At 39.8% G+C, this 16,889-nt stretch overlaps 1 protein-coding gene across 1 annotated transcript in view; it reads right to left on the bottom strand.

Annotated features, from left to right (window-relative positions):
- Positions 1 to 16,623, bottom strand: part of ZDHHC17 (zDHHC palmitoyltransferase 17) — a gene marked incomplete at both ends in the record, with an annotated part of 72,273 nt that extends 55,650 nt beyond the window's left edge. The window contains one exon of the mRNA XM_082013890.1: positions 16,561 to 16,623. Coding sequence (XP_081870016.1) covers positions 16,561 to 16,623 — 63 coding nt within the window. The remainder of the gene's footprint in view (positions 1 to 16,560) is intronic.
- Positions 16,624 to 16,889: the final 266 nt, after the last annotated feature.

Here is a 16,889-nt window from a genome sequence, read left to right as displayed (position 1 = left end):
CATTACTATACTAGACAGATTTTTTTTTTTTAAATAAAGATTCCCTGATTCAAGACAACCATGATATAATACACCTAACCTTAATAAGGATTCGCAGTCACAAATACCCACCACCTTATCTCCCAAGAGGTGTACGTTGCCCTACTAGCTTCAGTGACCAAGAGACATATTAGGGCTAGGGAGACTTCCTATAGCCAAGATGAGCAGGTCTCGCCATTTCTCACGTTCTCTCAGCTGTGCAATCATTTCTGCAAAAGGAGCTGTTGGTCACAATGAGAAGTGTCTTCTTACTGTGTCCAGTTGTGGCTAGTCAGTCAAAGTGCTTTCTAGCTTCCTGCGACAACATTAACCAGCTCTCTGTTGACTGCAATAGGAGTTTAAATACTGAGCTCGCATGCAGACAAGTAAGCTGCCCTCTGACTCTCTTAAACTGGAGCTTACTCATCTCTGTTGTATAAACACAATGGCTTCCCTGTAACTGGATGCTGGTAATCAAATCAGTCATTACAAATTTTTCTCATTAAAGTTATTTTAAATGTATTTCTAGTCTAAAATTATTACATGCATTATCTCACTCTTTTAGAGAGATAAACAAAGATTTAAGTCTGAAAACCATCTCTCATATATCTATTTCCAGATTTCAACATACTGAAGTGCCATTTAAGCACAAACCTAAAAACTTATACCAGTTATAACCTCAGCGTAAATTATCAAGAAGGTGGTCTAAGTGAGAATTTTGGGATTTACAACATTTCAAACCAAGTAACTTGAATTGAGCATGTTTGTATGTTACATACAATGTACTTATTTCAGACAGGAAAAAAAATAAAATTAAGATAAATTCTAATGCATTAAGTACTGACTGCATTAATTTAGTTCAATGTAGTAAGAATAGTTAGAACATTTATTACATTTTATACATTAAAAATTCTTCCAAGAAATTCAAGTGTTTAGCGCTTTAAAATCAGAACACAACACTGAGAACTAGTGCAGCAAAAGTCTTCATTTTCAAAATAGGTTTATTCTTATGCATAGACTTCTCTCCAGAAAAATACATTTTTCAATTTCACAGAATACCTAAATGATAGCAGCGTACTTCTTTTGAGGACCATGTCATTTTGTGGCATTCCATTTTTCTTCCTAAGTCTGAAAAACTAGATTAACCAATTAAGCATTGCTTAACCAATTAGGTTAACCTTGCTTAACCAGTTAAGGTTGCTCTGTTGCCATCTCTACAGGAAAGACAACCTAAAGGTGTCACAGGGCATCTGCTGTCATCCAAATCACACGCTACAACCTATTCTCTTACTACCCACAAACACAGCTTCACTTTATATTTGCAGAAGGCAACAGCTTAACCAAACCCACCCGCTACTAGATAAGCCAGAGTGTTATCTGGAGTAAAGATGCTGAAAAAGATACCAGAGAACATTACAATTTTTTTAAAGTAAAAATATGAGAAAAGGTTAAATCTATTATGTCCCACATGATTTTCTCTTTTCCATCATACTAGAAAAAAAGCAGGACTTACACCATCTCTGTTCACCTATTATTACACCACACAATTGCAGCAGGATTTTTTATTGAACTATAATGCTCAGACATTGAAAAGCTAAAGGATAAGTGAAGTTGGCAGAGACCAGAACAAAAGAAATTCCCTGTCCTGGAGCACCTTGAGGAAGAGGTGGTAGTTCAATGTATTTCTTAGCCTGTCACAGCTGCTGGAAGGGGAAAAAGTCTTTTTTGTTACCCAACAATTACTAAAAGCAAACTGAGACACTTGGATTATTTTTCAGGCAGATGTTAATGTACCAGGGAACACTTTCCCTTAAGTTGCATTTTCCTGACCACTTCAAGCACACAAAACAGGCTTCTGTTCCCTTGAGCCCACACTAGTCAGGCAAGAGAGCTGCCCATTTACAAGCAGTGTACATTTATATCAGCCTAAAGTGACCATGAAACCATAGCCTTATGATACTAATGCTTTCACAACAAGGTTTATGGGAATACAGTAAAATCTTAAGTATTAACTATTAACCATGTAAATTCAAAAAAGCGAGGGATAATATTCCTCAGCCCCTCCTACAGCTTATCTACTACTTTTACTAAGGACTTGAAGGTAATGACAGTACCCATAACTTCTTAAAAAAATATACATTTTTAATCTGCTTTTGTACTGATAGCATCTCTGAACTACTCTTTATGCTGAAAATTTAAATTTTATTACATTAATGCAAAATAGCCTAAGTAATTAAAAAGTTAGATTTGAGGTGGTGGCAAGTATGACTGCCTGACACAAAATGAGTAAGCAAGAAACAGTCTTCTCTCTCTTTTCCCCCAGCACATACATCAGCAGTTACAATCCATTTGCTTAATATAAAGACTCACAACAAATATAAACTTAAAGTGAAACCTACGTTTCCCAGTTTACTGAGTTCAGCTTGTATTTTACATTTAAGAACAGATAAAACAATCCCTAAAACCCTGAAAGGTATATGAACATCACAGCCTCGAACATCATACAACAGTCTTCTAATCACAGTGTGAACTGTGGGAAAAAAGGGTGACTTTAGATTTGCCTGAAAAGAAGATGCAAATACCGCTCATTGTGGAAGTAAGTTATTTAAGACAAATCCCAGGAAGCCATATTAAATCTGAATCCTCACCCAATACAATCAAGTTCTCTGCAGCCTGGACTGAGATTCCCAAGCTTAGAGTCAAAATTTATCACTTATTATTATCTATGCAACTTGACAGTTTCATGTTGGCTCACAGTAGCATACTGGCTATTATCAGTGCCATTCTACAGGATATAACTCTTACCTGGCATTGTAAGTGCCTAGTTTATGGCTGTGATCTGAAGAGTAACTTTTGGGTTCTTAAGTCAACAAGCTGCCAGGAATCAAGATAAAAAAGAACCTGGATTTTGTGAATCACAGTAACACTTGATTCACCTAGTGCTAGGAGATTCAGACCAAGTCACTGCAAACAATGCCACTCATGCTTGCTTGTCTGACAAGGCAAAATGTAAGAGAGGGCAAGGCAGCAATCAGGAACAGAAAAGAGCCTTTTCATTCCTCAAGAATTTTTTTCAGGGTTCTGAAAATCCTGTGCAGGGCTAGGGCACAGTACTATAAATGCAGAAAAATAATTTCTCCTGGTTATTCTAGAAAGGAGTAATGAAGGACTAACATTAAGAGACACTAATATGGGTCTACACTGTTTTAGCTGGGCAAGTTACCAGTAAACAGGAACTCAATCAATAGCCTGAGGTAGGAGACTACAACAAGTGAATCCGGAATAGATACCTGCTTAAAGTGTTATCTCAGAGTCTACATAACACAGCTACCAAACACTTTTCTTGAACCTTTAGCTTTTGATTTTGCAGTCCCTGTCAGCCGTAGTCATGTCAGAGAACAATTTGGTTATTTATGCCCCTGCTTACAAAGCCTACTAGTCTGATTAAACATCGACTTTGCAGGAAACTAAAACTATTCTATTCAACAAAATTAACCCTCCCAGATGTCACGGCCTGTGATATACCAATACCTAGTTAACAGAACTCAACTGCTAGCTACTTGTGCTTTTACAAAGCCTATACATACACCAATGGAAAAAAAAAATACTCAGATTTCAAATCATTTCAGGCAAACTGGTACAACCTTTCATCTGACATGTATTTCATCCTATCAATACAAACTGTTCAGGTAGCCTGCTGATGACTTAGAGCAATGCCTGCACATATTATGGCAGCATTTGGTGTTTGTGGCTGCATTGAAGACATTCTATTTGGTAGCAACACGTATATAGAGAGATTGTGTTTAATGTCCACAGCTTTTTAAATAGCAGTCCTAGGCATCACACATCCTGTTCAGCCCTGGTAGAAGCAACTACAGCCGTGGTACATCAGGGGTGAGTTTGCCCAGTGTTAGTCATTCTGCATCAGCAGCTAAGCTAGAAAGAAATCCTAAGTATGACATTCAGACAGCATCTATTTTTGGAGTTTAACAGAAGATTAACACACACAAAATACAGATTACTTCTTCCAACCTGTTGGGCAGAAGAGAAAGCTCTGCTTGAAAATCCTATACTGATCTAGATTACTTGCCCACCATTATAAAAGCAACAGGAATAAGCATTTTAAAAAGTGAAAAATAATGATTTATATCATGTTTACATCACACCTTTCACAGAATTCGTGTATTGTCAGTTTCACTGTCACCATTTGGCTTTTAAGTTCTCACCTTCAACAGGAAAGAATGCATCTCCTCTAAATTCATACGCCCTCACACAAATTTTAGCAAAATAATTAAAAATTCTTGATACTACTATAACTTTTTTAATTATCAATCTGTCATACGTTTAAAGTAACAACATAACATTTTGAGCCTAAAACATATACCACATTCACAAATGGCTTCTCAAATATATTCCTACATGTTAAAATATTTTTCCTTTTATGATTAAAATATTTCCAGGAAAATTTAATTTTGCAGTGATGATCCACTTTTAAAAACCAGTAACAGCTAATTCAAAGATGACAAACTAACTGAAATCCAAACGCATTTATTTTACGATATTTTGATCTCTACTGCCAATGGGTCCTCCCCAGCTAAAAGTCAGGAAAATTAAAGAGAAGGTAGTAGAACAGAGGCCCGATTTCACTGATTTACAATAAGCAGGTTGCAAACACTAAATCTCTACTTACTTCATCCTATTTCAAGGAGAGATTTCCAAGCATGACTTGAGCCAAATTATAGCAGTTTACCATTGTTGAAAGAAAAAGGTCATTTCTCTGCCCACTCTCCCCCACTGCTGTTGGCTCCATGCTCCTGCTGCCTAATTCAAGCTAGCTTGGCTACTCAGAGTGAGGCCACTCAATTAGGAGGGGAAAAAAAAATACTAAACAAGAAACAGAAAAATCCGATTCTTTTACTAGGACAGCAACTTGAATCTGTTTCTCCTGTGAAAAGAGAGGCTCCAGAGCCACTGGTAGAGGGAAAGCAAGTAAAGAGAAGGTACAGAAACATTTTGGCAGCTGCCAATTTTTAATTTGACTAAGTAATCATGGAACAATGCACACCAGCTTTGAAACATTCAAGGAAGTCAGTCTGACAGGATGAAGAAAATGATGCTACTTTTAGAAACTGGTAGAGTTGGTTGGCATAGAAAGTTACAAGAGAGGCAAACTTATTTACAAAAAAATCAAATGTGGTTCCCCAATTACTATCAAGGGTCACTCTTTCTAGATGAGCTTGCCACTTCAGTGACTCTCCTCTGACAGTGCCCTAATCACTCATATGCATCTGTCACTAGTTCATCCTTACTCATTAGTCACAAAATGTACTGCAGATTGCTTGCACAAATGCGTAACTAATGCAGGGTAGGAAAAAACTCGGGCGGGGGTGGGGGGGTGGGGGAAGGTGTTCTGGTAAAAAGAAACAACACAGTAGAAGAGAAAAGGGAACCTCCTCTGGAAAACAGGACCGATAAGATGGGAAAACCAAAAATAAAGCAAAATATGAAAAATAACTCAAAAGGAAAAAGGAAGAAGTGCAGGGGAGAGGGGGGAAAAAGGTAAGCACAGCTCCCAAGAATGAGCATTAACTATACCAACATTCCCAATCAGTTCTCATAACCAAATGCGCAAGTAAAGTTATGCTCATTTCCCCTCAGCACTCAAGTCTTTTAATCTTTTCTAATAAAAAAGCCAAAATCAAATAAGCTTAAGGAGAATTCTGAACAATATTCAAGAAAAAAAAAAATAAAGAAGCTAGGTATGAAAGAGTAAGATGACAGAGACTGAATTATTCGGAGGTAGCAATTTCATAATTCACAATTACATATGGCAGGAGGATATGAATAGGTCAATATGCCTGCTTGGACATAAGGAAGGGAGGAAAATACTGCTGCTTACAGCTGCTACACATGGCTCTGGTAGGCATTAACAGATGGCTAGGACTGCTTTTCCTTTAACATTATGCAATATTGCTGCAAGGAAGCGATACCATGATCGAAGTCAGAGACTCCAATTCTGAATGGTGACCAAGATAACTGACACTTAAAAAGAAAATACTAATAAGTTCTAAAATAAAAATATAGAAATCAAAGTGTTACCTTCCATAAAATATTGCATACTATTGCCTTTGTTTCTTCTTCTGAAAACAGAAGAAATAATTTTTTTTTATTGATGACTATATTATTTCCATAACTGGCTGCAGTCAAAAGCATCATGATAAAATTGGAAGTGACTGCAACTATTTCAGGGAAGCTAAATAATAAAATAATCTTCATGTACATGTATTTTATAGGGACTACTGGACGTTAATATTAAAGAATACCTTCCCCCATATTTGTGTGTTCAGTTTATCTGTTGTTCATTTTTTAGAATATAATGCCTTTTAGTAAGCTTTCCCAGTTTTTCTTCTAGTTTTAAAAAAGTGCAAGAAACCATATCAATTTATAGTAACTCGCATATTATGAACACCCACATTAATCTCTATACACATAAATAATATCCATTCATGCTCTAGCATTAATAGAAAAATGTTCATAAAATAAGTATAAGCAAATCAATTCACTGCATTCCTAAAAACACATACTGCTGGTATTTATTTTAACATTTTTAATGGAAGTTCCTCTTGTAAATTCCTGCTCCTACCCCTTCACCTAATTCTGCAACACAAAGTCACAGAAACAGAGGCTAAAGTGATCGTGTCTTAACTTCAGAGAGAATCACATTTAATTCTTTACAGGCATAAGAAAAGTAGCTTTTTCTTCTCTAGAAATAGCAGTAAAATTTAGGGTGAAACCAGAAACAGCTACTCTGATGCTCTCAATCAGTTGATTGTCATCACGTGGGAGCAGTCTGACCCTTCTCATATTCACATGAAGTCCTACCCAGAAAAAAAGAATTCTGCAGGGCTATATAGGTTCACCGGTTTGAGGAGCCACAGCCTTCAGCAGGTATGAGCTGTTAGATTGTCTGAACTGGGGTGATGCATACACACCCTCAATTTAGTTAACACGTGCTAGAAAACTTCCATCCAAACCAGATTACATCCTCCATGAAAAGAAGTGTGCAATACCACCTTTTTTTTCATCTTAGCTAGTCATATTACATATTAAAAAAAAATTCAGTGTTTGGTTTGCAAACGTATAGTATCAGACTCGCCTTACTTGGACCCTTACAATTGATGCTGGGATTCTCCCTGACCCCTATTGTAGCATTAAATTACACAAAATTAGTATGACATGACAAAAACACCCTTCCATTCAATGCCAGTTGTGTCATCATTTTCCATTACTTCTCATACTTGACAACATCCTGTGAAGTTTATTTGGCTTCCCGCCTAAATTTTTGGCCTATCTGCATGGTTTCTTCAGATGCCAACAGAAAAGATGCATTTATGAAAAACCCTGGATAAACTGATTATAGAATACATACACAATGGAGAAAAAACTGTACCTAATGCTCTGATTTTTTTTGAAAGCAAGTTACAGTTTAAGTTGACAACGCTTTCTTTAAAAAGCGGCGAAATAGATTGAGAAAAGCCTCATCTTGAACACGATACAGGAGTCCTTTTGCTGGTACAGAGTTCCACCCACAAGCAACAGTCAGCCACCACATAGAGAAAATAATCCCGCATACATTCCCATGTAGATCTGATTTTTTACGTAACAATGAGTTAGAGATGCTCAACTAAAGCCCTTAATCCAACCACTCTATGAAGAAGTCAGAGATCATGTGATTTAAGGCACAGCTGGTAACGAGTAAGTTTTGTTTCTTCAAAGCAAATGTCCATAACCAATTCACTGCTTTCCAGTCATTTCCTTACAGATGCTCCTACGCCAAACAGTGTTATACTTTAGGAAGTAATAGCTTCACAAGAAGGCTTTTCAGAAGGCCTTGTATTTGCACACACAGCATCTCCAGCAAGTGTTATGTAAAACAGCTGCGTTTACTAGCATTTGTAAAGGTTAAGGAAATTAAAAGCTGAAAATACTATCGTTTAAAGCTTATTTTAAAGTTTAGCTTTAGTCAGCAACTTACATTAACATGTACATACATCTTTTGGCTTTCTTTTCAGAGAGTGTTGCATTGTGTTCTCAGCCAAAATCTCAGGATTTCAACAGAAATAAAACCGTATTTTTTCAAAGTGATTTAAAGAGGTCTAGGTATATGGGCTAAGTAAGCAAACTCTCATTGCCACTTATGATAAAACACAGGCTGGTTCATCTACCACAGCGAGAAAGTGCATAAAAGGTGCTTCTAGTCATGCTGATAGTTAATCTTCTGCAGCATGAGAGACAGCTTAGTAAATCTGTGGTCGGACAGTTAAGAACAGTCCCACTCTACTGAACTCCCAACCTTCCAGACTGGTCACACCACCTCACTCTCAACCTTCTGTCAGTAGAGTAGTGCACTTGATCCTACAATGAGTAGGCTTAGTGAACTGGCAGAAAGTTATTCACAGGTTTTTTTTGTATGGGATGAGTTTTCTACTGATTTACTGCCCTGGACTGGCCCATCGTGGGACCAGACAACCATCACTGGCAGATGCATGCAGCTGGAAGTGTTTAAAGGTAGGTTTCACAACCAGCTCAAGTCAAGCTAAAACTGCCCTGCCATCAGAAGGTGTGGTCACACTCACAGTCCTGGCTGCATGTTTTCCATTATCTCTTATCAGTTCTCACAACAGCACAGTAACGGTGTCAGTTCAATCAAGTCACAGACTCACAAAGCAAGAAGTATCCCAATTCACCTACTGGCCACACAATTGCAAGACCTAACCCCAGTAAGGGTAAGCAACTGAGTCTGGGTTCCAATCGTGGCTTCAGACCAGCTTAAACTCAGTTGCAAAACCACATCCTCCAAAGTCAGCAATACAAGTGTTTTCAAAGCACACTCTGATGTCCATCCTCTCCTGCTACTGTGCTCCCTCCTTATTCAGTTATCTCCATCTTCCCCTGATCTTGAGCAGCATTCCAAGATCTGACCACAGCATTCCCACTACCCTCCATTTTCAGTACCTCCCCCCTAACAGAGACAATCAAGGAAACACTTCTAAAGACCTCAGGGCATCCTACAAGCATAGGGAGAAATTTACTAGATTTCAAAATTGCACAAGACAAATTGTAGTCCGATGTTACACCGCATACTGGGCATGGCAGGCCTGAGGGTTCAGCTCAGCCATACTCCCTGTGACTTCAGGAAAAGCCTTCAACTTCATTCTACGGCCTTATTTGTAACAGATCCCAGTGTTTCTCTCAACTACAGGGATGCTGTGAAAGTCCAATCTTTATCTCATGCTGTCTTTATGTATGAAATATCATACATCATATATCTTTATGCTGAAATATCAGTAACTGAGGCTGCTCCCATCTAAACATGTCAGTATCAATGACAATACTATCTAGTTTTCACGCAAACAGCAAACATTTCCCTCTTTAATTATGTAAACAGGATTCTGCAAAGTTAAAATGTAACTCTCTTCCACATTTATCATGTCTCATCACCTTCCTGAGCAAACAGGTAAACGCAGTGAAACAAATGCTGTTCAAAGACTAAAATTCTGTGAAATCTGCGAGAAGTCTGTGCTTAACAGAGGCAAACTGAGTCAACACAAATTTAAGTCAAACCAGACATTTATCACTGATGTGATACAGGCTTTAAGATGGCCTGTTCCAGAAAGTTAAAAATCAATTACTGCCCAAATCAGAAGAAAATAGGTAGAAGAAATTAAAAAAAAAAATTACAGAAAACTGTAATTAGTTGAAATCTGTTTTAAATGTTTTATGAGATGCCTGAGAAGCCACAATATTACCACTGAGAAAAAGCCCAGAGTGGTGAAAAATTGCATAGTTACAAGGGAAGTGAGAACCAACTGTAAAAAAAAAAATCCTGTAAAAATGGTAAGAGAAGCATCGACAATGAGCATCACAAATTAGAAAAATACAGGAAACTGGAAGGCAAGCAGAAGGATACAGAACATTCCTATCCCTAGAAGGGCAGGCAGCATCCTGACAACACAAGAAATAGGCGAAAACTGTCAAGATTACAACATAAGAATGACAGAACTGTCAATAAAAACACAAAACCACAAAATATGAAAATGTTCAGTAATTTCAAACAAAAACAGCAGAGGAAAAAGCCAGAAAATTTAAATCACATCCTGTTGCCATGATAAAATGCTAACATAACAACAAATATTACTAAACTTTAAAGTACAGGTTGTTTAGGTCAACCATATAGTCCAGAAGATGTAAATACTGTTTTTCATTAAGCCTGAAGAAACTCCAGTGATCTGGATAAAAGATAACATGGGTTAGAAATGGTTACCATTTTAAGTTATTGCTGGCTTTTCTAGGTTTGATATAGAATTAACAAAAAAGCAAAGACTAGTAATGCTAAGTACCATGGCTTCACAGAAAAATAAAACCAGCACTAGCAGTTGATAAAGAAGTAATAATGGTCAAACACAGTTAATGTCCAAAGTGTTTTATTTAGTATTGGCTGATATTTTGATTAAGAAATTAGAATATAAAGAAGGTTAATGTGGTCTATCTTGCATGCATGAAAAACTAGAGATGTACAAGCTCTATTCTTATGATTCATTTTTTGACTATTATACATACTGTCCTAGTTAAGGACTATGCTGGCCAAAAAACAGCTCTTGCTCTTTTCAGTAGCTCACATTTTTAAAACCTCAGGAGAGTGTTAATATGAAAATACCACTGAGAGGACACCAAGCACCCTACAGAGTTTGTATTTTGACCCCAACCTATTTCGTGGTTGTCTGCAATCTAGGAGTAAACAACAGCTAGAGGCAAGTTTAATAGTGAGGGGGGAAAAAGAGGGATAAATAATACTGATACAAGGTAGCTTATATTACTTGGAGAACACTGGGACAAGCCAGAATAAAGTTTTTTAAATACCAACAAAAGCAAACTTATATCTAAAATGAAAACTCACCCAGAAAACTACTGAGAAAGCACTGAACAGACTTGGAGGTAGATAATCATCTGGGCACAAGCTTCCAGCATGATGCAGTTCCCAACAAGACCAGTACAATGGTCTATACAAATGGGGAATGCTGAGTAAGAATGTTGAAGTTACTTTACTACCACAGCTGGCCCTGGTGTGACTATTAGAACTGTGCTCTGTTCTCAAGTTCACTACTACGACAGCTACTGCACTCAGAACAGTGCCATGAAAACACTGAAAGAATGAAAGAACACATCTTAACAAGAGACTCAAAAAGGTCAGTAGGACTGCAGACCATAACACAAGTGTAAGGACCTGATAATCACCAGCCTGTTAAATAAGTGCAGACAGACCTATATTTGGATCAATCTCTCAAGATGTAATGAACAGAAACAAATTAAATTCAGACTAGAAACAGGTTTAAGTCTCAACCAGACTAATTAAATTTGGGTGCAACTTGCCCAGCTATACAACATTATCTTTTAGTGTAGGACTTTGCTTATTTTCTCTTTCTACTTCATAAGCAGTATGCTGGCTATAACAAAAATTAGTTACAAAACCCTCAATGCCTGCATTAGAATACATGAAGCAGGAATCAACTTTCAATATTAAGCATGCTAATTTGTCTGAGACTTCATGGTTCTGTCCTTCTTAAGGAATACAATAAACAGTAACCAATCTTTGAATGGGCTCACAAATGTAAGCTTAGCCCCTGGTGTGATCCTGAGTAAAATACAGAGTGAGTCCTGAACCCTTATAGGACAATTAAGAACAATCTGCACCCCAACACAACCCCAACAATATCAACAGAATCCCACAGGGAATAGAGTCAGACTGTAAAATTGGGCCTTTCACTTGTATTTTAAAGAGAAGACATCAGAGCCAAAGCTATCTACAATAAGATTACCTATTTTCCTCACACCACTACCAAGGAATACAAGGAGATACCGTACTTCTAACTTCCCAGATAGTTACAAATTGAACCACAGGGACAGCAACAACAATAAAAGTGAAGGCTTCCAGCTGGGATAACTCCTGCCAGAGCCCATAACTCTTAAAATTTTCTTCCAACTTTGCAGGAAGATTTTTTTCTGACTTCAGAGTAAGCCAATAAAACCCCCCCAACTTTCACAGCCAAGACTTTTCTAATGCCACGAGAGATCTGTAATAACTAATAACTTCCATGTCTCAAACATATCCCACACAGCCGAAGGACACTGGTGAATGCACTACATAGCAGTAACAAAACAGATCTTCCTCCCCAGTAATAGTTCTTACCATTTAGGAAGAAATGCACCCCTGAACAGCTGAAATACCTTTAGCAGTTCAGGCTATATTAGGCCACACACCAAGAATATTTTCCAAACAAAAAGGAGCAATACAAACAAAATCCTTTTCCTAAAGATCCCCCCACCAATTCTTGCATGTCAAAAGAGAACATCCAAGCCTATTATCACCTACTACAGAACAGTCAGGAAGTTGCCCTTGTTTAGAAGATCCAAGGAATTTAAAGCCAGAAGGCCTACCGAAATCATTTAGTCAAAGGATAACAAGTACAAACAGTATGGGTAGCATTGCCATACTAGGGCTACACTGTATAAACCGAAGCAGAGCTTGCCATTGTAACTGTCACCAGAAACCTGAACACTGGGAGAGGGAAAGAAGCTAGCAGGGACTACTCAGTCCAGTGTCCCTCTGCCATCCTAGGGTGCTCCGCGTCTCTTATAATGGAGCTACCATATTACATGGCTCAATGTCACGTCCACCCCGAGAACTACACCCACAGCACTCCCTCTCTTTGGTCATCCATGCACTTCACAATCCTGCTGAAGAATTCGTGTACGTGAAAGAGGTGGTACGTCACTCACAGAGTCACCCCAACATAGACTACACTCCTCTGTATTCACAGGTTTGAAACACCACCCAGTTATCCACACGTGGAATTCAAAAGCTTGCATTTGGACATCCAAACTCAGGCTGAAAACATTAAGAGCTGGATAATCCACCACTGCCCTCCTTTCTTCTTTACAATGATTACTCACTCTCACCATTTACCACTTATACCTTTCAATTTGATCTCATTCAGCTTCACTTTCCAGCCACTGGATCTTGTTACATATAAACTAAATAAAGCACTGCATCTCAGTAAGAAAGTATTTACATGGGGCAAAAAAGGTGCTTCTCACTGTTTCTGATAATGTGAACAGGGTTTTTTTCAAGCCTTTCACTGTAAGGCATTATTAAAACAGTTCTTAAATCTCTTCCACACTCTTCATTGTTTAACAATGACTTTTAAGGACTAACTTCATCTTTAGTATTACCACGTGCTCAGCCAAAAATCATGTCCTTGTTCCTAATCAGTAAACCACCTTTAAAAAAGAAAAATAAAACAAGGAATATATCAGGTATTTTTTAATCAAAGCATTATACTGGGAGTTTCTGCTGAGCTGCTTGTTCATATCTATATCTTAGCAGTCAATAAATTTCAGGATACAATCCTACGCCTACGTTCCTTATCTTCAATGCATTACTTCGCATACGGCTGCATTAAGGTGCACTTTGTTTACTAGCGTAACTTCACATAAATTCTGGATGGTTTTGTACAGTTGTTCTGTCCTCCCTGCTTAGTAGCTATCCATCTTGCTCATCAGCAAGTTTTATTAATGACAATTTTGTTATTACTTCCAAATCATTCATGAAAAAAGTCTCGAGTCTAGTAGATTAACTCCTCTAAAACTTTCAGGAACAATGACATTCAGGAATAATTCTCTCTAGCAACTATTTCCGATATATATAGGTTAGCCAGCAGTTCTCCATCTATTTATCATATACTGTAAGATCATTCTATGCATATTACATGAGCAATTGATGTTGTTTGTTGTACTTCATCACTAAAATGATATTTATATGCTTTACTGTTCCACTAGTAATCTTACAACAATGCTAGTAGAAAACAGAGGGATCTACACTGTCATACTAAACTGAACTTGTGATAAGAAAGAATAAATATCCTTTGAATATGTAAGTTCAGCTTGCTTTCATGTGGGAGGGAGGCCTGTGAACTCTCTCAGCAAGATACCACACAAAACTCACCAAAAGCAGTCCCATCATCAATTTCCTAGAGCATTCACATTTTCAGCAGTGCTCCTACCTCTTTTCACCAAAATTACTTGAATCACTTTAAGCTGAGCCATTCACAAATAAAGAGATCTTCCAGAACTCCGGTATTTAAATAATTTTTCCACTACTCTGAAGACCACCTTTCCTACAACATTAGTACTATGTTCATAATATCTCATGGCAAATGGAAAGCCATAGAGCCCGTATAAAAACAAACACTTCCCTTCCAAAAAGGCCCCGCAAAAAACTTTGAAAGTAATCCAAATTAGTCAAAACAAAAAGACAGTAAGAAGCAAAAGTCTCATTTTTAAAAAAACACAGAAAAAACATCTGAAAAAAATGCATGACAGATAACAGTAGCATGAAACACAAGAAACTGGGAAAGACTTTAACAGTCCTATAAAAAGCATCAGTTTTTATATGTATACAAGTGTAAGAACTGATTATATGCTCCAACGTCACTACTTACATAAGGACATGGTGCTATTTTATTAAAAAGTGGAAATTACTGAGTATTAAGGCCCCTGACCTTCAAAAATGACTGAACAGATACACTACATTGTTCAGGGGGCAGGTCTGTGACAACAGAGTTCTGCTAAGGTACAGAATTCTCAAGCTTTTAACAGACATTCCAGAAATGCTCTTTTAACAGCCAATCTCAATATAAAAGCATCCTTCTATTTTAAAGCCTATCTGCACAAAGGGATTTTAAGGACTAAGGGAACACCCACCAAAATCCATTTAAATACTACCCTGTTAATAAGATATGGTCAAATGCTCAGTTATTTCCAGAAAAATCAAATAAAAAACTCTCGAGACTAGTCAGACAAGTGATATTTATTGCATATGAAAAGATTCAGGTCGGTGTTACAGCACACAATATATATTAACTTCCCCATTTTTTGCGCACAGACGCAACTTTATTCACCAAAGGAACAGTATAAAATTCTACCAGATTGCTTAACTAGTGAAAATCACCAATTGAAATCAAGACATTTTTGTTCACTACGTAGTAATTACTCAAAGTTCATTTAACAAATACTAATCTTCAATCTTTAAAACACAATGATTATCTAACAGCCTGTAGATGCTTTTTATTCCATTTTATAGTTTTAGACTGCCCAGTTTCCACAACTTAGTAACATTTTATTTCAAAGAACATCAACATCCAGCAGTCTGGATTGTTACTAAAAACTTCTGCCACTTCTGAAAAACATCAGATACGACAAATGAGGGTACTTCAGTTAGTCTGAGGAAACACATACCATCAGTGTTCACACATCACTTAAAAAATGACAACAAAAAAAAAAATCAAGACACTTTTTTGGGGTGCATCAATTTGCTACCTAATCTTCAGAACAGACTGGTCTATTTTGAAGTCATAAGTGAGCACAGTTTGGAGACGTAGAGAAGAGTGGGTACAATACACAATTGCATAAAGAGGCCCATAGAGCATCTTCAGTCATCAAGAAAACTAAAAGTATCTGTAAGATGTTGTTTAAGGAAAACGAGTACCATCTGTTCAGCAAAAACTGGAGCCTGGCATATGCACTGATCTTTTTCGTAGGCTGAAAAATCAATCTTACAATCCTTAATATATCAGGTGGCAAGGCCACACGTAAAAGGTTTCCTAAGCTGTTTAAAATACATCTCAAAACAATCATACTAGCCCCCAAGAATGCATGCACGCTGCTGGCAAAGGTGGGTGGCACAAAAGAAGGGTAAAAATATGACACGAAACGACCTTTACATGTTACCTGTAAACATTCCGCCCATCGCCTGGCCAACACATTGCAAAACACAGACCGTTTGCTTTCAAAATAACCCCCACGCCACCCAGGGAGCACTGGGTGGATCGGACCAGGCCCGGCCTGCAGGCCAGCGCCAACAAAACGCAAGACGAAACATTAATTCCCCCTCCCCCGAACCACTTCTCCCCCCCAGCCCCCGGGGGCTGCCGGGTCTCCGCCCCCCCGGGGCGACGGAGGCGGGCGCCGAGCCCGGCCGGGCACCGAGAGCTGCTGCTGAGGGAGGCCAGTGCCGCGGTACGTCCCCGGGGCGGCTCTGCTTGCGAAGGAGCGGCGGGGTCGCAGCCGGCCGGGGGTCGTGGCGGGCCCCCGCCGCCTGACTCACCCTACGGCCCAGTGCCGGCCAGGACCACCGCCGGGGAAGGGGCCACAGGAGGCCTCGCGCCGGGCCCTGCCCTCCTCCCCGGCACTCACATCCTCCTGGCCACCTCCCTGCCACCACCCGGCCCGGCCCACCCCGGCCCGCCGCTCACACCCAGGCCAGCAGCGGGGGGCGGCGGCGGCGGCGGCGGCGGCGGCAGCAGCAGCAGCAGCACCGTACCTCCCGCCCGCCCGCCTCCCTCCCCCCTCCCCTGCGGCGGGGCGCCGTCCCGGGCGCGTCCCGAGCCCGCGCGCCACCGCCGCCGCCCGGCGGGGTGCCCTCACCTCCGGGTGCAGGATGGGGACACAGCCCGCTTCTTTCTCGTACTCCTCCAGCGGCGCCGCCATCTTGGTGCGAGTCCGCCGCCCGTTGCATGCCGGGTAATGTGCGCGCGCCCGCCGTGCCTTCGCCCCCCCCTTCCCTTCTCCCTCCCTCACGCCCCGCGCTCGCGTGCGCGCACCGCCACCTCCGGCGCCCACGGCTTGAGGGGAGGGCGCGTGGCCGTGGGGCGGCTGGGGCCCCGCCGAGGGGGCGCGCGGCGAGGGGCGGAGCCCGGCTCCTCCGTCCGCCGCAGCCCGGTCGCGCCCCAAGGGCTGGCGGCGAGGGCGGTGCC

The sequence above is a fragment of the Phaethon aethereus genome (genome assembly GCF_964289735.1).
Source record: "Phaethon aethereus genome assembly, chromosome: 1".
NCBI lineage: Eukaryota > Metazoa > Chordata > Aves > Phaethontiformes > Phaethontidae > Phaethon > Phaethon aethereus.
The sequence above is the reverse complement of the archived record's forward strand: the minus strand, read 5'-3'. Positions and strand labels throughout refer to the sequence as shown.